Source organism: Haplochromis burtoni, unplaced genomic scaffold, assembly GCF_018398535.1.
Source record: "Haplochromis burtoni strain Fernald_Lab_line unplaced genomic scaffold, NCSU_Asbu1 Contig_77, whole genome shotgun sequence".
NCBI classification, from domain to species: Eukaryota; Metazoa; Chordata; class Actinopteri; order Cichliformes; family Cichlidae; genus Haplochromis; species Haplochromis burtoni.
The window spans coordinates 239,109-262,543 of NW_024582438.1; the positions used below are offsets into that span (position 1 = coordinate 239,109).

Here is a 23,435-nt window from a genome sequence, read left to right on the forward strand (position 1 = left end):
TAGTTAATAAAGTGGGATCACCACCTTTTTGGTAAAGGTAACACAAAAGTTCTTCTCCAAATATCAGGAACAGTATAAGAACATTTGACACTGTTTGGGCTATAATACCAGCAGTGAGATGCAAGAAATATGGAGGGAGGTTATGAAGACCTGCCGATTTTTTTTTTTAAATTTATTTATTTATTTATTTATTTATTTTTTTTTTATTTTTTTTTTTTTAGGATTGAGGCCTTTTACAGTCTTTAAACTTCACTGACAGAAAATACAGAAATAGAAAAAGTTTGATATTTGAGAATTTTTAGCCCTTATTTGAGCCTTTATTTTGCAAAAACTAATTGTTTTGTGATGGACTCGCAGGCCTAGGCCCCTGCAGCCTTTCAGCATATGGGTCGCTTGCTCAAACAGATGACATATAGTTTTAGCTCCATTGCCTGTTTTTTAAATGCTTTTAAAGCTATTGTAGCCTAATGCCACTGTTTAACCACACGGTTCATTACACAAAAAAAGTTTGAGGGCTGAATCAATTATTAGTGCACAACAGAGTCGCCAAAACTGCAATTTTATGACAGCTGAATAAATGCACTGAATACTGCTGCGTGTTAAATCAAGCTTAGGGATGCGTTATTGCACTCTGCTGTGGATCTATCACTTGGCAGGTGTGCACTGAAAACAATCCGCCACCCTTTGCCATCTAATGGCTTTTAAGATTGTTCAAGGAAGCTGTTTGCACCAAAATTCTCATATGACTCATATCATTAGAATAGCCTTCACACCATGTTTTACTGGCTAGGCCTGATAAGGGACAGATGAATGGGAAAAGTGCCCTTGCTCTATGTGTTACGGCTCTTGTTCAGGTCCTTCTAATTAAATGAACTTTCCAAGAGGTGATACATCTTCAATGCCTGATGAAGCATTAAGCTTTAGAAGCTTAGAGTTAAGGCAATCTTAAATACTGTGAAGAAAAACAAGACTCGAAGACTCTCCGGACTTTACTCAGCAATGTTTTAAGACTGAATTTCTCATCATCTGGAAGTGGGGAGTCATAACTGTGTATGAAAAAGAAATGTGGTAATCTGTGTGTCTTCAGTCAGTGTTTGCAGGTCTTTAAACTTAAAAAGTATTGGTTTATTAAAGATGGCATCATTTTGTGCTTCAAACCAGTGTGCCATTCTCCCATTAACTTAAATGTGTGTCTGTGGTCGTAGTGTCATTGTGTTCCTGAGGTCTGGGCAATCTTTTCCACAGTGTGATCATCATATCGCCCCCCTGTGTGATCAGCAGTAACTGTCGCCATCATCCCTGGGGGTGTATCACAAAAAAACGCAAACAACGCTCTCACCAGAACTGCTGACACACACACACACACACACACACACACACACACACACACACACACACACACACACACACACACACACACACACATATTTTGGAGTTTATTTCCCACTCACAGCATGATAACAAAGAATAGAGGCTATACCAGCGGGAAAGCCTCCTTCGCATACAGTGGTGAATGATTTAATTTACTGTTGTGGATGGATACATCGGCCGGACAGCTAAAACCCTGTGAAGTCATAACATTTGCTCGGTTCTTTATTTTTCTTTGTCCCTGCATGTCTTCCTCTCTGTTTTCATATCTATAAAATGAGCAATCCCCACACACAGCAGACTCTTTGACACCTGCCTAGTTTTTGAAGGTGAAGACGGAGGATGAACGTGTATTTCTGCAAAGGCTCAAATGCAATAAGCCTCAAATCAAGCCAGCAGACACAAACTGCACTCCTGCTGTTGTCCTGATGATGATGGATCAGTGTAACTCCTCTCCAGACGCACATTCATCTCAAAGAGGAGAGACGTGAGCTTGAACTTCTGCGTGGGTGCCCAGACAGGTTTCTGTAGCAAGTGTCAGTTATTTATACGCATGGATGCTGACATGAAACTATAGCAGGTTAAATATAATGTGAACCTTATAATGATGATAATAATAGCTGAGTACAGTAATAGGGCTGCATGCAGAAATTTGCAGTGATTTGAAAGCTGTTACCAGTCACTCCACCCATCATCCACCCTAATGCAGAGAGCTTCGACCCATTGTGTTCCAGTGTTCACAAGCAAAACGGCTTTTTGTAGATCTGTGTCCTTTAACTTTAGCAGGCAGTTAGGTGACTACAGTATCGACAGTGTCTTACTCACCAAAAACACTCTGACATTGCACTCAGGATCATTTCCAGTTGATAGGAGGATGGAGGCAGCTGGGCAAGGTAGGGCTTCAAATGATTTCAGAATATATTCTACTGTGGCCAGGCTTCATGTCAAGTATTGTTCAAGTAAGCTTTTACCTGACACCAGGGGGAAACTGTGGACTTTCATGTGGACTTGTACAGGATATTACAGACACTGAGCAAGTCCTCTCACCGGATGTGGATGAACAAGAACCAGTTGGATAATGAACACGTGATTTCCCTTCACAGCTCACCCTGAAAGGCTCTTTGAACCTCATGAAGTCTTTAAAACAAGACAGAGGCCCCACTTGGCTGGAGTATTGGAGTATTCTGTCTGCGCACAGGCCCGTACTTGATCTGAGCCTGCAGATTTTCTGACCTCGATCATATTTGTTTTTTTACATACTTAATGCTCCTTAGAGGAGGTGCATTTGTTCATTCCCATGTGCTGTTGCCTTGGCGTTTTACTGCAAATGTCAAGTCTGATGGTGCTTGATCCTGCAAACCTATGCATGAGTAGGTTTGAGTCATCTAGAACCGTACTGTTTATTTTGTGAGGTGTTTGGAGGAAAAGCTAATTGTGTTGGTCACAAACGTTAATCCAGGCCACAGTGGTGGTGAGGGAGAGGTCATAGTTGTTATTTCATAGTCATTTTATTATGGTAATCAAAAAAAAAACAACTGTTTGTCATCAGTCATAAATGCAATTAGTTTCTAAAAAATAAAACTGATGAATGGTTTACTACATGAGCTTTTCTCGTTGCTGCCCCACTTCCGTATGTCTGTTTTAATGGAGGGATCCTATTCTTGAAGTTAAACCAAGCTAAACGCTACAGTTAAGAATCACGTGGGCTTTGAAACGCGCTGCCAAACTCTCGAGAGACAACATCAGTCACATTAACACAGACTTCTAAATAAGTCTGTCCCAGCAGCTAGCAGAGAGAGCACTCAGGTCACATTATTATCATCTGAACCGATTCTGTCAAGATTTTATTATATAAGAAAAACATGAAGTATTACACACCCAGAAAGTACAGTGAAATATAACATTAATGGTGATGATGACAACAAGAAACACTCCGAGAGTGCAAATCTCCCCCGGGAAGCTCACTCTCTGGGTATTCTTTACTTTTAAGGGAATATTTGTTTTCTTTGTAGTAGTGCAGGAAAATAATGTATTTTGAAAGAAACGCAGATGTGAAATGTGAAAGTGAGGTCAGAGGTCAAATGTGTATAAAATGCATCCTTGAATGTGATATTTAGAAACACCATATACCAACATCATTTTCTAAATGTTCCCAAACAAGCAAAGGCAGCAGAATTTCAAGCATAGCTTTTAAAGATAAAAGACATTTTATGAAGATTTGAATTTATTTGACCTTGAAGAAAAGGTCAGAGGTCCAAAGTAATGTGATGCTGTTGAACGGCAGTAAGAAACATAGTTTTGAAAAGCTGTATATAGCAGTATTATCACTTTGACCATCACACCAATCTAGTGGCCTCAGGTGAAAAGTCAAAGGTCAAATGTGACATGATATTTTAAATATTTCTACAATAACAGCACACACCACACTTGGTTATTCAGGGTTTTTATCCAATTTTGACCAACAAATCATTGAGTTGACATTTAAAAACAATTCACATCCTAGAAAATAAGAAGAAAAAAGCTTCATCATAAAAAAAAACCCACAAACAAGGTTACATGTTCACAGTTGCAGTGATCTATTCTGACCAACTCTCTGTGAGAGAGAGGGTTTGACAGCATTTATCCAGTGCCTGACGTCTGGTCTGAGTTTTACTTTGTTTTGCTTTTAGAGATGAAATAACAGAAGTGCCTTCGGGTGAAGTGTATTTTCCTTTTGAGATACTCCTGCTTTTTTTTCATCGGAGGCCACATATAGCAACCAAAGTGATTGTGTGTCAAATGTGAATAGAGAAAAAAATAATGAAAAACTCAATTATCTATAAATCACCGTGTGTCTTGAAAAAATATATATTAATTAAACATCATGAAGAAAATAATGATGATCCAGCATGGAGGAGTGACTCGCTTTGATAATTTTAAAAAGTGTTATAGGATGCAATAAAAATGTAAACTAATCAATATGAAAAAATCTAATTTTTAAATATAATTTGGTCCGATTAATATTTTTCTTTTGTAATCTGATGACACAATCCAAGTGATGTTTAATCCTTAAGTACCTAACCCCAGCATTGTTTGAAAAGGCCTTGATGCAGTGTTCCTAATTTGAAAGCTGTGACAGCGAAAGTGTTATAAGCTGAACAAGGATGAATAATTCAAAGGGTAAAGCAAGGAAACTTAGAGGCATGATGGGAAACAGCCCACTGACCTGAATTCTCTTTGTGCAACATCCTTTCACATAAAGCCTCAATGCCTCATAGCCCTTTTCAGTGATAGCGGACAAAAGTGACTCAAAGTGACGTCCTGCAGAACTTTACGTCTGTTTCACCGCACTGTTTTTAATATCTCACTGCTTGTACCTGATCATCAAATCCTTGCTGTTTTTCAAATCAACCGCTTGCTCTTCCAGCTGGCTCAGAGTAGAATCGCTGCATTCACACCTAGACACAGTGCTGTGAAGCTGTCAGGCGTACGCCAGACTTATCATATTATGACAGAATTAATCAAGAGGAGCATAACGATCTGATAATCATCCTCCTTTCTTGGCTTTAGCATTTGTCACTAACATTTGGAGGCAGTAATAGAGTACACAGTATACGATCAAACAGGCACATGTATACGGTATCATACCCACACACATGGACAGACCTGAAAAATCCTTTTAATCTCACATTAAAAGACCGTCATGGACAAGCTGCACAGGAGAGATCCAAATCCCAGATCACGACCCTCCCTGAAGCTCATCCAGCTTCACGTCAGATGAGCCTGAGTGGGTGTTTGCGAGAGTGCACAGAAACTGTCTTAGAGACTTTGTTGTATGCTGATGCAGAGAGAATTTGGAGGTGTTTTTTAACCTTATCACCTCACAGCGAGCGTCTTTTTCTCTGAATAGTGGGCGAGTCCCGTACAAAACTCGGATGTGCACACATGCACGCACAGTCCGAGCATGCACACGGGATTAACTTTCTCCTCACAAACCAGTTTAAGCCAGAACACAGCGAGATTAAGCATTACTAGATGAACCCCTTTTATATTTATGTCTTACACGGTGCACCGTCTTCAGATGCTCTGACAGCAGAGTACATAGATTCATCCTGCATGACAAAATTGGGCCAATATTATTGATCAGGCCAGTGATTGTCAGATAACTATTATCATATCCCTAATATCCACAGAGTCTGATTTGAATGGTGCTTTTATCATCTCTAAATCATCTCAATTTCCACAGAAGCAATTTCACACAACACCAACTCCAATTTGTGGGTCTATTTTAAACTTTGAGGACCCATCGAGACCACCAAGCAGTGCCCCCGCAGACCAATTAGCTCACTTTGCTCTGACGTATCATCTCAGACATGTTGAGTCTTGCTGCTGTCTTTTAAAATAATCGGGACATTGTTTGACTTTTTTAACCTTTATGCATAAACATAAGCGATTCAACACAGAGTCAGCTTATTGGACAGTTACATTGTATAAGGATACAGCCACTGTTTAATCTAATCCACTGTGACCAGTACACTTTAAGCCTCTAGCCACTTAAGCTCTCAATGATTTACTCCAGTCATAAAGCAAAACACGCGCTGAGCCTTTTTGCTAACCGGACCGTAAAAGCTCTGTTTTCTTTTTAAATGTTAGTGCAGATGTAATTGTCACAAGAAGTCTCCCTACAGAAAAAAGTGCTTGACAACCTACAGCTCTGAGTTGATTAGAAATATCAAAAGTCCTTCCAGAAACAAGTCTTGTCACTAGTCTTGCCATCTTGAAATGCCTCTGGGAACTTAGTTGCTCAGTTATTTTGAAGCATTGCCTTTTAGTGGCCACTGGGACAACTTGTATAGGATCACCAGTCATATCTGACACTTAAAAAGTTTGAAAACTTTTCCCCAAAATAATGTTTTAAAACTTGGAAGTTGTGCCTCTACAACTGTCTTTTGAATTGATTTATCCCACAGATTTCAGTCTCTGCATGTAATGACTCTCTCTGATAATGCCTCTCTCTGATAATGCCTCTGATGAAACGGACTGAAACGTTAAGCGTGCCAAGGAGGAACCTTTGTGATCCCATGTTGTTATGAGCCTGAGGACAAATTACATGATGAAAACAAAAAAATAATTTCCAGCCCCCATGTCGTGTTTTTGCTGACCATTCAGAGTTATTTTTAAATCCCCACTCTTGAATGGAGTGGATTTTAAGCTGTAAGCACAATTTTGCTTTAATGCATTGAAGTTTTTCACTTTAATAATTCATTGTAGATGTTAGCTAGAGCTTACGACTTTCATTCATTTCATATCTGCGGGGTTATTGGGGGAACGAACACCATGATTGGCCAACAAGCTTGCATATTAAACTGGCTTTATTCTCACTCAGTGCTGAAAAATCCCGTGATGGTTGGCTGAATGTTAAAAGCATCAGGGGTCATTAAGTTGTTTCCGATTCGAAGCTTGCATTTTTGTTTTATTTCCCCTTTGTCTTTGGAGCTGGGGATTAATGCTGCACATTTACAGTTAAATTCATTAACTGTAAAAAATGAAGAGCAACAGGACACTTTAAACTTTAAAAGGAGAAACTATAACATACAACTTTGCACCGGGCTATAACCTTTTAAAGTTGGGCCCTTGGCAGAGCAACCACTGTGGCCTGATTTACCAAAATGACCCTTGTTTATATAAAGCAGTCTGCTGCCTTAGCCTACGGGGCAAAGGCAAATTTTCCAGACTCCAGTGATGCCAGCATATCTCCAGATAGTTAAAAAATGGATGTCTGGCTCAAGACATCCTGCCGGGTGCATTAGTCGTTGTTTACAAATGCAGATGATTTCAAAAATCTTATAAGAGGCGAAACTGTTGTCATGCAGCAGCAAATGGATTTCAGATTGTATATCAGCAAATTCAATCCCTCTTTTGCTTTCTACATAACTCGCTTCAGTCCAAACTCTGAATAATCCATTCAAACTTTTTATTTTTTACACTCCTACATTTTTCTATTTCGTCCATAAAAACTACAAGTAAATCCTTCTTAAACCTCATCACCGATTTAAATTTAGTCTACAAGCAGACTCTAAACAGAAACCAGGTCTGATACCAAGCATCTTGTAAATTCTGCATATTCGCATGTAAATATCTGTTTATTAAGATTGTGCAGACCAGTCCAGAAGAAAAAAAGAATCAATTAACTTAAAGCGGTGCTCTTTCATTACCAGACTATATTTAAACAATACTAAGCATGCTAATAGTGGAAACTTGGTCTCCAGCTGCCTCCAAGCTTTCCTCCTCGTTATGTCATCAAGGAAAGCCCACACCACATGGGGGTCAGTTTGGTCCTTCCTGCTTTTAAACCAGAGAAAGTGCGGCCTAGAAGACAGGTGAGAAACACGAAAATGAATTAAAATCTTCTTCAAGATCTCATATATGACCCTGTGTTCAGCGTAACACTCACAGGTTTAAATGCTTAACCTGCAGCACGATGGAAGGATGAGGATGACTGCAGTCGACGAACACTGCGTGCCACGTCCTCTTTAATTTACAGGGCCTCCCCATGACAAACCCATTCAGCTCAATGTCATGAAAATGAATTATTGAACAGCTTGCAGCTCGGGCCCTCACTGTACAGAGAGTAAATGATCAATTCATGTTTCACTTGAATGTTTCAGGAAGGTCAGTGAGTGAATTCATCACTGGATGTGAAAAGAAGTCACGTTCCCGTCTAAAGACAACGCCTTAATTTAATAAATAAGTCAGGAGCTGCAGAGCTGAGGCTGAAGGTCATTTACAGTGTTCTGTTTCAACTGATGGTCGTTCATTATTCTCATTAACTTCTCTCTTTACAGTTCATCGTCACAGTGATGAATATTCTGTTAGCGCAAAGCTAATCGGGGTGTAGAACAAGTTAATGTTATTAAATGTTTATTTGTTCAGGCGGTTGGAGTGCTAAGGCACTGCTGGTCTCGAGGTACTGGAGTGCGTCATTTGATGGAAATGAGGGAGTGCTGATGGTTTTAATGCACTATGAAGGACAGACGTTATCAGTGGAGCCCATAAAAAAAGTGGACCTTTTGACAGAGATTTCTCCTTTCTTTTGGTTTTTTTTTTTTTTTCATCCCCTCTCATGATTTCAGGGCACTCAGTTTTTTTTTGTTTTTTTTTATGTTTTGTTGTTATTATTACTGGTCATATACGCTGTTTTGTAAGATACAAGCAAATATAATAATGGTGAATGCAAAGCAGATACAAGCAAGGAAGTAAAATGATAAGATGAATATTTTATATAAACTTGTAGCAGGTTGACTAACTCTCGTGTTGCCTCAGTGATGATTCATGATCTGCTTTCCATGGGGAGTTTGCATGTTTGTGTTGGTGTTGCTTTTCTATGGGTGCTCTGGTTTCCTCCCACAGTCCAGAGACAAACACTTTAATTAAATGTTGATTCTGAATTGGGCTGTTAGTCATGTGATGTAGCTGTTAAAGGTGTAACCCTACATCTTGCCTAATGTCAGCTGGGATAGATTTCAGCCCCACTGTGATAAATGATTAAGAAAATGGATGGAAACCTGATAGGAAACAGCGGAAAGAAACTCATTAATGCTATAATTGATGTACAGCATGTCAAGTTCTTCTTACTTTAACATCTTACCAGGGGTGTTATTTTACTGTTTATTGACTTCAGCTGCTTTATTGAAGAGATAATCCAGTCATGCGGTGTTTATTATATTATATAAAACTGGCTGACCCAGAAGACCTGGATTTATTAAAGAATTATCCAAACTGATGCAACATCAAATGTCCAAACTGAAATGCCATCATTGTGGTGATTTCCACAATGTTGTACAAGCATTGAAATTGAAGAACAGCATTACATGACTGTTGTCCACTTAGCCATAACAAGTAAGCTTACTTTCTGTTGAGCGGTGCTCCTTTCATATTTTCTTATCACTTTCTTATTCATTAGCTACTATGCTACCAGCTGTCAACATGTAATCTAACGGTGTGAGTTGTGATCAGACCTCTTCCCTGATTATTTTCAGAGACTTTCGTGGTAATACGTGTAACCATCACATACCACATGGACTTTAGAGCACCACTTTTGTAGTATTGGTGACTTATAATGAAGTGCTGATGTAGTGGTGAGTAGTTCTCTCTGCATAATTTTTTTTTTTTTTTATGCCTCTTTGAGAGCTTCATCAACGAGCGCAGCCAAAGCCAATCCATCCTTTAATGCAAGTGCATCTGATTAAAACATATTTGTATTATTCTATTTGCCGTATATAGAAATATAAATTTAACAGTGGATCTGTGTATAAATTGTACAATATGACATAAAACTAAGTGTATAAAACACTTTCTTTTTCTCCATGAGCTAATCTGAAAAACTCATGCATGGAATTTTTTCAGGCTTGGGAGATTTCTGACTGCTCTTCTTTTAAGCAACTATTGGCATGAACTTTTCCTCCGTTTCTTTTTCCTCAGGCATGCACACAAGCATCAGCGAGATTCTGAAGGAGAAGAGCCTAAAGCCGTCTCGCCGCAGTCTGCCCTGCCTGGCCCAGAGTCAGACTCATCCAACCAACCTCAACCACTTCCTGTCTGTGCCTCTGAGCCCGGAGCCTAAACCAGAGGTTGAGGGTCTGAGTCAGAGCATCAGCACTTCCTGCAGCCTCCTCCCCCCACAGACAGGTCAGTCCGCTGTCAGTAACTCACATGTTTTCTATACCCATTAGTGGACGAGATGCTTCAGTTATTAGAGAGCGCCTACATCAATTTAAATTGATCTTGCACACTTTATGTGCACACTTTAACATTACAATATCATACAACTGTAGGTTTAATCACCGTGTCTTGTTTGCTTTTAATTTGTGACTTCTGCTCTTCTTTGCTGGCCAAAAATTAAATTTTTTTAAAAAGAACTTAAAAAAATCTTTTTTTTTTTTTGTTTATGTTGACGAAGCTTTTTTTTTTTTTTTTAATGTTTTTTAAAGATCCACAGCGATCATGGTCTACAGGGTCTCCTAATAAATATACAGTGGAGGAAATAATTTCTTGATCCGGTTAATGTGCATCTTCTTTAGTCACTTGTTTGTTTTTTGGTGGTATGATTGCATGTTTTGAATCACTGTCGTGCTAGAAGACCAACAGTTCTGGCTGAGGGAAGGAGGTTCTCTTCCAGGATTTTATGGTACATGGCCCCGTCTAATGGCCCCACAGTGACGTACAGTTATCACGTACTCTAGCACAAGAACGGCCCAAAAACGTAACGTTTACATCTCCATGCTTGATGGGGATAGTGTTCTTTGGGTTTATACTCAGCATTGCTCTTCCTAAAGAATTACTTCCCCCAGTGTAAGTGTTTTCTGTGAAGTAATTCTGTTGTATACATCACAGGTTGTATAATATTTCCAAAAAAACAAAAGCCTCTGAAATGTTTTCACCATTATTGCCTTTCATTGTCTGAATGGCATGTTTAATTATTTTCTCCGTACTGTGGACTGATTGTATTGAACTTTAGGTTCAACAGGAATTGAGCTGGGCTCTCTACACAGATTTTTATATTGATGGTGGTATTTAAGGTTTATGTGTAATATTGATGGAACAGATTGTGTTAATGCTGCAGGGGATTTAGAAAACACTCCGCAAAGTCGCAGCTGCTCGGAGCACGTTCCGAGGGAATGCGATAGCATGGGAAAATGCTGGTAATATAAATACAGTATATTATTGTTATGGGCCAGTACCACGGATGTGCCTGCTGGAGACGAAAATTACTCGGTCTCATTAACAGCCTCAAGAATATTTAGAGGCCACAGACGGTGAGAGTGCTATTTTTTTTCACAGCATGAAAACTAGTGCATGCAGCACTTCAGCATATTGGTATTTTCCTGACCTTGAAATGCCCTTTGTCTGCATACTTGTTATTTTGGTGCGGAGTGCAGTGTGCAAAAGTGGGACTTGATATAAGAATTTCACGCTGTCTGCACGAGGTATTTCTATTCTGGTGTAAACCGTCTCTTTGACACTGTGCTGGAAATAGTCGTGTGAGGAGCAGGTCTGAATTTTTTTTTTTCCTTTTTGGCTCAGAGTGCAGACAGAAGGAGAGAATGTAGAGAGAGCAAAAAGCAGGAGCTGGTAAACAAGGAAGATCATCCATCAACAGTTTCCCACCTGTGGAAAGTGACAGATGTTTTTCAGTGGTTCTCAAACTGGAAGACAAACTGCTAGAGAACTGAAAATGTACAGCGGGTTATATTTTACTGCTATTGTTATCATTTTATCGCACCTTGAAACAGGAACTACAGGCATAAAAATCCACACAATTTTTATTTGAATGAGAACTTGAACAGTGCCCACATTAAATAAAGACAATTAGATCACACTTCACCTTAAAGGGACACATTCTGCTCATTATTCCACCTCCTTACGTGTATAGAATGGTGACAACTGCACACTCAAGAAACCCTGCAGCACCTGTGGTGAGCCACTTTGGTCCTTCGAGCCGGATATGCTGCACCTGCATGACATGGCTGCCTCCAGAGATCAGGATGATGCACGAAGTTCCCGTCCTAGCAGGATCCATCGAATCCCTGGACATCTGGTGGACTATGAGTTGTCCTACCATATCCGTGGGCCAAGGCTGTCACCCAATCTAACAGAGGAGGTTATGATGGCACCGTCAGACTCCCACTACACAAGGAGGCCGGATGTGGAGGAGATAAGATGGCGAAGAATGGAGGATTGTCTGATTAATATCCAGCATCAGATGCGATCTCTGTGACTGTAGCAGAGTCCCGCGACCTTAACAAACGTGTGCAGCGACTTGAGCAGCTCACCTCTCCAGTGCCAAAGGGGATATTAATGGAGGTGGAACCAATGGCTTCAGCTGTCTCTACACCAAATCCTACAGCCAGGGAGCCCGAATCAATTCAGGAGGGGGAGAGAATTACAGAGCCCATCCGTGTGATGTCAGCTCTTTTAGCCCCAGTCCCTGGCACTTCCACTGCACACGTTGGGCCACCCACAGTGCTCTCTATGGATAGATCAGCGTCTGCCCCGAGATTCACTTCACCATGTCCTGACTATCTTCTCACACCAGTGCATCCAGCAACTCCTGCTCCACCTGCTGTAGCCAGCACTGTAGCTCCACCGGCAATACAGATGTCTGGGCCTCCTGTGCCATTGTAGACACCTCAACCAGACCCTCCCTTAGTGGCTGAGCCAGCCACTATGCAACCTTCTACTGCAAAGGAGGATTTCACTCGGGGTTTCGAGCCATGGATCCCCCCACTTTGCCCTCTGCCTCAACAGCCTCGATATGCTTCATTCCAGCCTGTGCTATCTGCACAGGAGCTTAGACCTCAGCCAGGTATGCCCCCAGCAGCAAACCACGTGAGTTCAGAACCCAGTATGTTGGAAATGTTGATTGCATCATTCTATGGCCTCCCTAAGCCCAAGCTCACTGTTTTCAGTTCTGGGAAGGAGAGTGACTTTGCCTTACTGAAGAAAGGACTGGATAGTGTTCTTGGGCCTCACAAGCACTTGTCCGAGGATTATAAGTATCAGATCTTGCTAGATCACTTGAAGTTCCCAAGTGCATTCCAAGTGACTAAACGCTACATCCATGACCCAACTCCATATACTAGTGCAATGAGGGCTCTTGAGCAGAAGTATGGTCAGCCAAGACAACTGGTACAGAGTGAACTCAGCGATATCCTGTGCAAACCCAAGTTGGCCTCTGTTTATTATGGACCTGAAACCACAGCCACTAAACCACCTGCTGTGGCCCATCCAGGTCCAAAGGCTGTTGCGATGCAGAAGAAAAGAGAACGTTTCAAGCCTTACTACCCTTTCTGTGAAGGGACAGAGCATTACTGGAGTGGATGTAATGAGTTCTCCCGGCTGGATGTGGCTGCGGTTGTGGACTGGATCAGAGATAAGAATAAATGTTGGATGTGGTTCCGGAACCATTCTGCTGACAACTGCACGCTCAAGAAACCCTGCAGCACCTGTGGTGAGCAACACCTCCTTGTATTACATAGCCTCGCCAAGGCTAAAGAGCAGAACCTCAGTATCCTGACCATGTGCACAGCATCCAGTGTCATCTATGTTGACCATCCCAGTCAATCTGGGAGAGTGATGTTGAAGGTGGTAAGAGTTCAACTCCACAATGGGAAGAAAACCATGGACACCTATGCTGTGCTGGATGACAGTTCAGAGAGAACCATAATATTGCCTGCTGCTGTGAAGTTCCTCAGCCTAGCCCCAACAGACGAGGCTCTGGCGCTCCGAACCATCAGACAGGATGTCCTGCAGCTGCATGGGGGGAGCATATCATTGGAGGTGTCCACTAAAGCTAAGCCGAAGGTGAGGCATCAAATACTAAATGCATTCACAACAGAACAACTGGTTCGGGCGGAGCAATCTAGCCCAGTGGAAACACTCAAAAGGAAGTACAGTCATCTACAAAGACTTCCCCTCACAGGTTTCAGCAAGGTGAAACCTATGATCCTGATTTGATCAGATCACCCGCACCTTATCACTCCAGTATACCCGGTGATTCGTGGACCACCTGGAGGGCCAGTAGCAGTCTGCACAGAGCTGGGGTTGATGCTGCAGGGACCTGCCAAGAGTCTTCCTCATCCAGCGGCTGGACAGGCATGCTTGCACTCATCATTCATCCCACAGACTTCAGAGCTCTCCAAAGATGTTTAGAGGCTATGGCAGCTTGACGTCCTCCCGTTTAGGAATGAAAAGGAGGTCACCAGGTCAAAGGAGGACCAGCAGGCAATCGACATTCTTGAATCAAGGACAGTCCGCATACAGGTAGAGGGAGTCCACCGATATGCTACTCCCTTGCTTCGCCGCACGGAGTTTCCTCAGGTGAAGGCACCTCAAGAAGCTGTCATGGCTCTTCTGAGGGCCAATGAGCGTCGGCTATGAAAACTGGAGAAGGCGGGCTATCCACTTTGTACAGAATGGTGTACGTCAGTTTAATGCTGGGTGGTGCTGCAATAGTAACTATCCTCGTTCAGAAGGAGAGGCTGACATCCAGGGATTAGATTACCGCAGGTGGAGTTTATTGGCGGTCAGATGGATGGTACAGGGAGGTATGGCATACAGTAGGAGGATGTGGGGGGGTAATATGGTGTGGTTTGTTTACGTGACGCACACCATCCCCAACAAATACAGGATGGACTATTTGCTTCCCTTCCCAGCAGCTCTCTCCTCAATCGTTAGCCCAGGAACGAACGAAGACCATCTAGCTCAGAAATCCCATGAATCCCATCGCTGCCCAGAGGCCACTGGGTAATGTAGTTCACACTAACACACTGGCTTTTCTACATTACGTCTATTGTTTGACTCTACTCTGCATTATTAACAGTCCAAAGTAATCCTTACTTATCTCAGACTGGTTCTTGGTGCAACACCTCAGTTAATACACTCACAGAAAGAAGCTATTTTACCTTTCTTCCCGCTGTAACAGTACACCTGACAGAAAACAGGGAGAAACATAACCGGTCCCCCTTAAAGATAAAAAGGTTTTGACAGTTAACATCACATTAAGTAGCAAGTATTTCTGCTCATCTGTATTATAATGATATTTTTTCCAGATGTGAAATAAAATGGATAAATCCGCTCGCTTTTTACTTCTGAGCCTCTTCATGAATCAGCGCAACTGATCAGCTTCAAATATTCATATTAGTTTCACAGTGTAATTGGACATCTCGTCTCCTTTCGGATTGGTTTTACTACCAAATATTAGCCAGACGTCAGTCATTTTTCAACACAATACTTTTATTTCTAAATGATAAAAAAAAAACTACAAATATTAACTTTAATTGTGGGGAAACTTTAAACTAGCTGCTTTGTTAGGTACATCTTACAAAGTACTGAGTGTGGACCCCCTTTTTCCCTTCAGAGCTTCCTTAATTCATTATTGCGTATATTCATAAAGGTGGTGGAAACATCCAACACATTCCCAAGGTGATCTATTAGCTTGAGATCTGGTGATTGTGGGGGCGTTTTGAGCACAGTGAACTCGTTGTACCAGTTTGAGGTTATTTGAGTTTTGTGACATGATGTGTTGTCCTGGTGGAAGCATCTATCAGAAGATTTATCCACTGTGGTCATAAAGGGCAAGCTGTGGTGGTTAAACAATGCTCAGTCGGTACTAAGGGAGCCTAAAGTGTGCCACAAAATTATGCCACCATGAGCGTGAACTACTGATTTAAGGCAGAATGGATCCATGCTTTCATGTTGTTTATGATAAATTCAGAGCCTACCTTCCCAACACTCCTGCAGAAATTGAAACTCATCAAATCAAGCAATGTTGTTCGAGTCTTCTCTTGTGCACATTTGGTGAGGCTGTGCAAGCTATATCCTTGGTTCCCTGTTGTTAGCTGACAACAGTGACTTTCTGTGTTGTCCATCTGCTTCTCTGTGTTCAGAGATGTTCTGCATACATTGATTGTAACGAGTGGCTATGTCAGGTATTGTTGCCTTCCTGTTAGCTCAAAACAGTCTGGCTATTCTCTTCTGTCATCAGCACCCAGAGAACTGCTGCTCACTGAATATTTTCTCTCTTTCGGTCCATTTTCTGTAAACCCTGGAGACAACTCTATGTGAAAATCCCATTAGATCAGCTTTTTGTGAAATACTCAACCCACCTTGTCTGGCACCAACAACCATGCCACATTCAAATCACCTTTCCTCCCTCTGTTATTTGGTTTGAACTTCAGCAGAAGGCACACTCTACACCTGCCCCACTTCATTAACAAGCAGTTGAGCGGGTGTACCTAATAAAGTGAGTATAAATAGAGAATTAAAACAAACTGTATACAAACTGTGTACACCAGTAGGTGTAAAGAAGGTTGTCAATTTAGCTCCTCTTTCTGGACTAGATTTGTAGACTTGGGAAGAAATGCTTTAATACTATTATAGTTTCATCCTGTTTGTGCTGTGGAACAGATATTTCCTTCCATAACCTCCCTGCATTCGACATCTGACACATGTGAAGGCGAGCTGAAAACATGTGGAGGTTGTTAGCCACAGCACGTATAAATGAACCCTATGCTGCTTTTTTTTTTCCCCAAACACTGAAATTTTGGCTCATTCTGATCGCTCTAGAAATCCAGACGAAAACTCTAGGTCACAGGAGCAAGGTTAGCTACAGAAAAAGAAGTAGAACCCATACAGCAGCATTGCTTCTCTTAATATGGATTTCTTATACTTGGTTTCTGCACATCAGTATCAAACAATACACTACACTGATAAGGAAGTAAAGATACAGCTGCCTGAAGAAATTAGCTAATGAGCTGTCACATGTACCTGAGAAAGTATAACTTGTGCTGTGCTGTGAAATGCCTCATCTCCCATGTCACGCAATTACAGAGCTTGTATTATGAAGTTTAGATTGTGTCATAACAACCCACACAACAAGTATTTCTTGAGACTAATAAATCATTTTGTTTTGCACAGCAAACACATTTGCCCTCATAAAATGGTGAGCTGAAAAGCTAACACACATTTTTCTCCAGATGAATAATCAGCAAGGCAAAAAAAAGCAATGCTGGGACATTTAGAAAATGAATTTATGGCACAATATTTACTGTTTATATTGTGTGGGCTGGACAAAATGTTATTTGGTTTGCACATATCAAGGCAGGAAATAAGATTGGGGCTTTTTAAACGTCGGTGCTCAGATCTGTTAAATTGCATCAAGGTGCCGTTTTCAACCTGACACCCACGTTTAAATAAGTTAGCTCTGAGCGAAATAAAAATCTAATGTCAGCGTTGGCAGCCCGATTAGCGAGAATATTGACTTTAGCAAGAACAAAGACCTATTGCACTTCAGGTACTCTTAGTTGTTTCTTACCAGTTCAGTAGTGTTTTTATTGGTCCTGCTGTGACTTGTGTGCAGCAGAGGATGGCAAGGATCACTTTGTGGAGGAGTCTGAAGTGAGTACGTGTGAAACGAGGGCAGACGAGTCATTTCTGCTGCAAAAGCCTGTCACCCGTGCTAAATTAGAGGCCCGCACAGATTCAGTTCAGGTAACACACTTTCACTGATCCACCTGAATCATCACAAAATGTAAACTGATGATGTTCCAAGTTATTTTGGCATTAGCACACTGAGAAGCAGTCCTTTGTGTTGGATAAAACTTTGTTGTTCCAGAGAAAGAAACCAACGGATTCATCTGGGCTCTTTTTCCGAGATGGTAAAAAGCGCATCGACTACATCCTGGTTTATAAGAAGTTGAGTCCACAGGTGGAGAAGAGGTGCACGTTTGAGAAGAATTTACGAGCTGAAGGTCTGATGCTGGAGAAAGAGGTAAATATACCCGGGAGACTTTTAGTTGCTTTATTATTTACTTAAATCTCCCTTATTCTCAGTTCCCTGCACTCCTTTTTTATTTCGAAAGCCTTCCTTGACGAACAACGACATCATGTTTGTGAAGATCCATGCTACCTGGGACACGCTTTGCAAGTACGCTGAGCAGATGAATATCCGAATGCCTTTCAGGTAAATAAAGAATGAACCTTTTAACTCTGAAAAAACATAAAAGTAGATGTTTTTGTTGTTGTTTTTTAAGCCACAAGCAACTTTACACAGTCTGTCTAACCTATATTCTTGTCTGTTATTAAAGAAAAAAATGCTACTTTACAGACTGGAAGAGCAAAACCTTGGGCAGGTAAGTCGATTTAAGGAATAATTTACTCTGAATACATCTGTATCTCTAATCAAATCCATAGGCATAGGTGGGTCTGGGGGATTCAGTAGTAAGTTGGATGATGGACTGAATTTTTGAGTCTATGAGGAACAGAGACGGTGGAAGATTGAGTAAGCCTGTTTTTGTCCTTTTGCAGCCCTCAAAGTGATAAAGTATGTGAAAGTTGAGTGTACTGTACATATAGAGCATTTATAAACATTGGAATTTTAAAGTTGGAAGGTATGCAGTAAAGATGAGTTGCAATAAATAATTGAAAAGGAAAGCTTTTAACAATAAGTAAAAATATCAACTACTATTCTTAACTGATTAAGTGTGGTACTTAATTTTTCAGGGTTTTCCAAATACATGGCCTTTTTTATTTATTTAAAAATAATGAGTTTACGATACAGCACGTTTTTAAAGGTCCAGTAAAGCAGCTCACCCAGTTCTGACTGCTTTTCTATAAAATACTCTTCATAAAAGATAAAATGGAGCCCCACAGACTTATTTGCATGCTATTTTTAGAGAGCCGCATTTGCGCTTTGATGTGGTGTTCAAGTGTTGTCCAAGTTCTGTGAAGAACTCCAAATTTCCATTTCCTCTTCTCACTGGAAAGCAGACAGAAATAACCAGAAACTGAAAGAAAATGTGGTAGAACACTGTTTTAAAAACCACCATACTAAAAATCAAAACACCTGGTTCTTAGATTTTTGTACACCAAACTTATTTTCCCAGTCATATAAAGGTGGCATCAAATTGCTGGATAGATCATCAGTATGTGGTTAATCACTCGTGAAGGAGTCGTGCACAGCCATAGTTTTCATTAAATGCAAATGATTCTCAACTGATGGTCAAATATATTGATTTACAATATTTCCTTTTAAATATATACTCACTCATGCAGCAAAATTTTTGATAACTTTAGTCATGGCTTATTTTTTATAATTATTTAACATTGTGGAGAAATGCATAAAATTTGAAAGCTATTTTTTCAATGGCTTTACTCACTTGATGAGAAAGAACTAAAATGATACTTGAGCAACAGCAAAGTGGACACTTAATGTCTGAGCTATGAAAGGGCTTTTGTTAAGCTCTGTAAAGGTAACATTTAGTGAAGTGTGATACTGCTGGTGGTGGAGGACTGTTCGCTTCAATCCATTAAACTATGAACGTGCTGGGAGTGTTGTCGTTGCTGTTGTTTTGCTGTTTTGAACACAGCTTATTAGCATAGCTGAACAAGGCTAAGTGGACCTGACACACTAACTGCAGTATAAGTGCCCGCTTTAGTGTTTTATTCTACTTAAATGCCGACTGCGTTGTAGCCATAAACTAACACAATGACATATGATAGACAGACTGTAGTCAGTAGAAAATTAAAGAGGTTGACCGTACTCTGATAACTGCAGGCTTGTTTTGTTACGCTTTCACATACCGTGTATACACACTAACCGCACGCACAAAAATCAGACAATATCACACGGACAGACAAGAATCACTCGCCCACCTGTCCAACTGAGAACAAAGCACTTCAGGGAACTAAATTAAATCTTGTGTGAGAGCGATCTTAGTCATTGTGAAGAATGAGGATCATTATGTTTTCCTCAGCGCTCCTGCAGGCTTTCGCTAAGCTGTTGTTCTTAAAAGAAAAATCTACCCGAGCAGTAAATGAGCTTTATGTGTTAACTAATGGTTTGTCTCTAACTCACATTTCTGTAATGCTGAACAAATGGGCTGTGGCGACTGCTTGTTGGTTTGATATCAGTATCTTTACATACAGTACCTGGAGCCTTCATAACAACACATTAAACACTATCTGTCAGCAAGTAAGTTTTGCAGCAGAATTGCTATTTGTATTTATTTAATGCATACAAGAACAGCAGCCTCACAAATTACTGGAGGCCTCTCCAACAAATCTGGAGAAGGATGCATTGCCAAGCAAGCAGATTTTTAGCTGCATAGCAGAGTCACTGAAAGAGTGTCTGTCTGAAGGCTGATCAAACACTTGTCCAGACTGAAGGATTGTCAGGACATTTTGTACAGAAACTGATGGCTGCCTGAGGATAATTCCTGCTGGGACTGATATTAAAGTCAGATACATTTTATTAATAAAGCCCGGTATCAAAAACTGTGATGTCCTCTCTACCCCTAGATCCTTACATCTGTTTCTTTTTGCAGCTTCTTACTACTTATGTCATCACCATTAGGTTTCAATTTATTAGATTTTAACTTAAATTTCTTTATAATTGTGAGTCGACTACAGTTAAATTTTATATGCAAATTTTTACATTTATACAGACCAAGGCATCGGCAGCAGCTCTGAGATTTTCACCTTTTTATACTTTGAAATATCTTCAAATGTACTCTTTGCATTGATGAAAATGATAATTCAGTTAACTTGTTATTGACTAAATATCTGAAAATTAATGCTGCCCTGGGGGCAGACTGACAGAAGCATATCGCGCCATCGGCCCTTCTGGCCAACACCAGTAGGCGGTAGGTGAAGTGTCTTGCCCAAGGACACAACGACCGAGACTGTCCGAGCCGGGGCTCGAACCGGCAACCTTCCGATTACAAGGTGAACTCCCAACTCTTGAGCCACGATCGCCCTACTACTTACTACTTCTATAGGAATTCAGAGGCTAAGTTGGTGCCAGATGTCTGCAATTAGATACCCAGGAAAACCTCATCTCTCTGACAGCCCAGCTTAGATTTGCAGTGTCCTTTGGACCACATTGGAGATGTTTGGCATAATACACAGTGGAACAGTTGATTTGGGCTTGTTTTGCAGCCACTGGACCTGGGCAGCTTAGTCATTTAGTCGAGTATGAGCTCCGCTGTATATCAGTGTATTATAGAGTCAAATGTTAGGCCATCTGCCCAACAGCTAAAGCTTGGCCTGAAACTGGGTCATATACACCAAGACAATGATGCCAAGCACAGCAGCAAAGCTACAACAGAATTGCTGAAAAAGAAAACAATCAAGGAGATGCAATGACCCAAAGTTCAGAGCTCAACCAAACTGAAATGCTTTAGCTGCATGCAAACCTCAATGAAGTAAAGTAAAGTTTTAAAGAAGAGTAGGTTAAAATTCTTCCATAATGATGTGAGAAGCTTATAAAGTCATATAGAAAATGATTGCTTCACGTTATTGCTGCTAAAGGGGGTTGTGGACGCTGTAAAATGTAATGGCCTACACCTTTCACCAAATGAAAACATTTGGCATGAAATAAACAATAAAAAAAACAAGTTTGTGTGTATAGAGACCGCATGGAGTTCAACAAAAACTTTCCTTTTTCAATTGACTTGGGTAGATGTGTTTGTTAGCATAAGCAAAAATATAGTGATGCTATGATTTGGATTAAGCTAGCTGTTATCCTGGATCAGTCTCTCTCGGGCTCACGGGTCATGGAAATGAGAATGAAAAAAGATAATCAGACGTGCTGTCCAGCAATGCATGTACATGTGTGTGCTTTTTTGTGCTAGCGCGAAGTCATCATGGTAGGTCAGGGAACTCCGTCTCATCCAAAGTAAACAATCTTCATTTAATCTGTGCTGTTAATCTCGTTTCTCTGCGTGCGCCTGTGCAGCAGGTTTCATCTGAGATGTCGCCAAATCAAAAGCTGGCTTCCCAGAAATCCCATGAAGCTGGACAAAGAGGCCTTGCCTGACCTGGAGGAAACCGACTGCTACACAGCTCCCTTCAGCAGAGCACGCATGCATCAGTAAGGAGGATGTATACACACTCGTGCATGCCAGGACACACAAACAGGATCACAGTGTTTTTACAGGGCACCAGCATTCCTAGCCCCCCCACCCCCACCCCTCTTTTTAACCATCACTTCCACTCACGTCCTGAAGTCTTAATGTGGAATTTAGAAACCACGCGATGAAGTTTGCACTTTAAAGTCTTGTATATTTTATAGTTTTGCATCTGAACTTGGGAGCCATGATGATAAAGACAAGTTGATCATAAATAAGAAATTGAAATACAGCAGCAGATGTGCGTGAAATAACTTGCTTGCTGTTCCATATTTTCAACACTTCCCTGTGATGAAAGGCATCATCTAATCTCGTCTATCAGTGAATCATTTCCACTTTCTTTTAGCTTGTCAGCCTGGGCCGTTTTTTTAAGGGGGAAGGGGATAATAATGTTGGGATGAATACAAGCTTTGCACCATAAATTGTGTTTTAATAACCTCCCGTCGTTATCGACTCAGCTCTCATTAAAGGCCTCTGCTGAGTGATATTGATACACTGTTGCTTTATGAATAACTGAAGGAGTGTGCCGTTATTTCCTCCCAGCTTCACGATCAACAACAGAGAGACCTTCTTCTCCAATTCTACCAGAAGTAGAATAGTCCATCATGTCCTGCAGCGCACCAAGTATGAGGACGGAAAATCAAAGATGGGTAAATCACCGTGCTTTCTCCTCACGTTCAGAACAATGTTTCCCGCAGCATCGCACAAATGCCATTCCGTATAACCATCTTAATGATCCATTTAGGACAATTTATCCACTGAGAAAGGAACGGAGCCTACATTTATTTTAAAAGGGAAAACGTCAGTTTCTGTTAATTTGATTTCAGAGTGATAGGGGGAGCTGCCGATGCAAAAGTGGTACAGTCTAATTTGTGTCTGATCTCTCCTCTCTTCTCCTTCTGGGCAATTGGTTTTCTTTTTTTCTTTTTATCTCAGCATCTTCTCTGTCTACTGCCAACATTATTTGCTGATTAAAGTTTGGCCTCAGCATCTTGGAATGGGTTTCACGTTAATATTTTAATAGCTTTGACCACTTTACTTTCCAAGAAATCAGATCAGCTCAGTCACAAGATGGAGCAACCCTTTTCAAATCCATACTCCACCTTATCGCACTGTCTGGTGTTTCAGTAAATGGATGACAATAATTGCGCTTTTGTCCTGCAGAAATAACGGTTTTAATGAGCCACTCTGTGGATTTGTCTCTCAATTACAAGTGGGTTTAAATTTTTAATGTGGTGTCCTTGTTCTTTATTCCACTGTAGGAATCAACCGGCTATTGGGCAACAATACGTATGAGGCTGCATTTCCTCCACATGAGGTGAGATGATTTTAATTCCTACTGAAAAGATGTTGAGACTCACAAATTACTAATATGAGTAATCACATTTTTATTCATGCAGAGTTTTTAAAGGCATTCAGAGACCTTTTGCATCGATTCATTCAAAGAGAGAGAAAGTCTTTAAACTACGTGGTTTGATTACAAATCCATAAAGAGCAAACGAGATACCTGATATAAATTTGGCTGCTATTCTCTTCCAAGTTCGCTCCTCACAAGGTAATGCACCTCATCCAGAAGTCTTGCTATAAGACTGTGCATACTCATGCCAGGTCTTGTACTTA

At 40.8% G+C, this 23,435-nt stretch overlaps 1 protein-coding gene across 5 annotated transcripts in view; it reads left to right on the forward strand.

Moving 5' to 3' along the window:
- The window catches only part of ano3 (anoctamin 3), a 58,131-nt gene that overhangs the window by 15,510 nt on the left and 19,186 nt on the right, over positions 1–23,435 (forward strand). For 2 of the 5 annotated variants that reach the window (XM_042221923.1, XM_005945594.3), the window contains 8 exons: positions 9,829–10,035; positions 17,267–17,397; positions 17,522–17,677; positions 17,769–17,869; positions 17,994–18,038; positions 21,647–21,778; positions 22,359–22,465; positions 23,078–23,133. In XM_042221923.1, coding sequence (XP_042077857.1) covers positions 9,829–10,035; positions 17,267–17,397; positions 17,522–17,677; positions 17,769–17,869; positions 17,994–18,038; positions 21,647–21,778; positions 22,359–22,465; positions 23,078–23,133 — 935 coding nt within the window. Of the gene's footprint in view, positions 1–9,828; positions 10,036–17,266; positions 17,398–17,521; positions 17,678–17,768; positions 17,870–17,993; positions 18,039–21,643; positions 21,779–22,358; positions 22,466–23,077; positions 23,134–23,435 lie in introns of all 5 variants that reach the window. The other 3 variants (XM_042221922.1, XM_005945592.3, XM_042221924.1) reach the window with 2 other exon arrangements.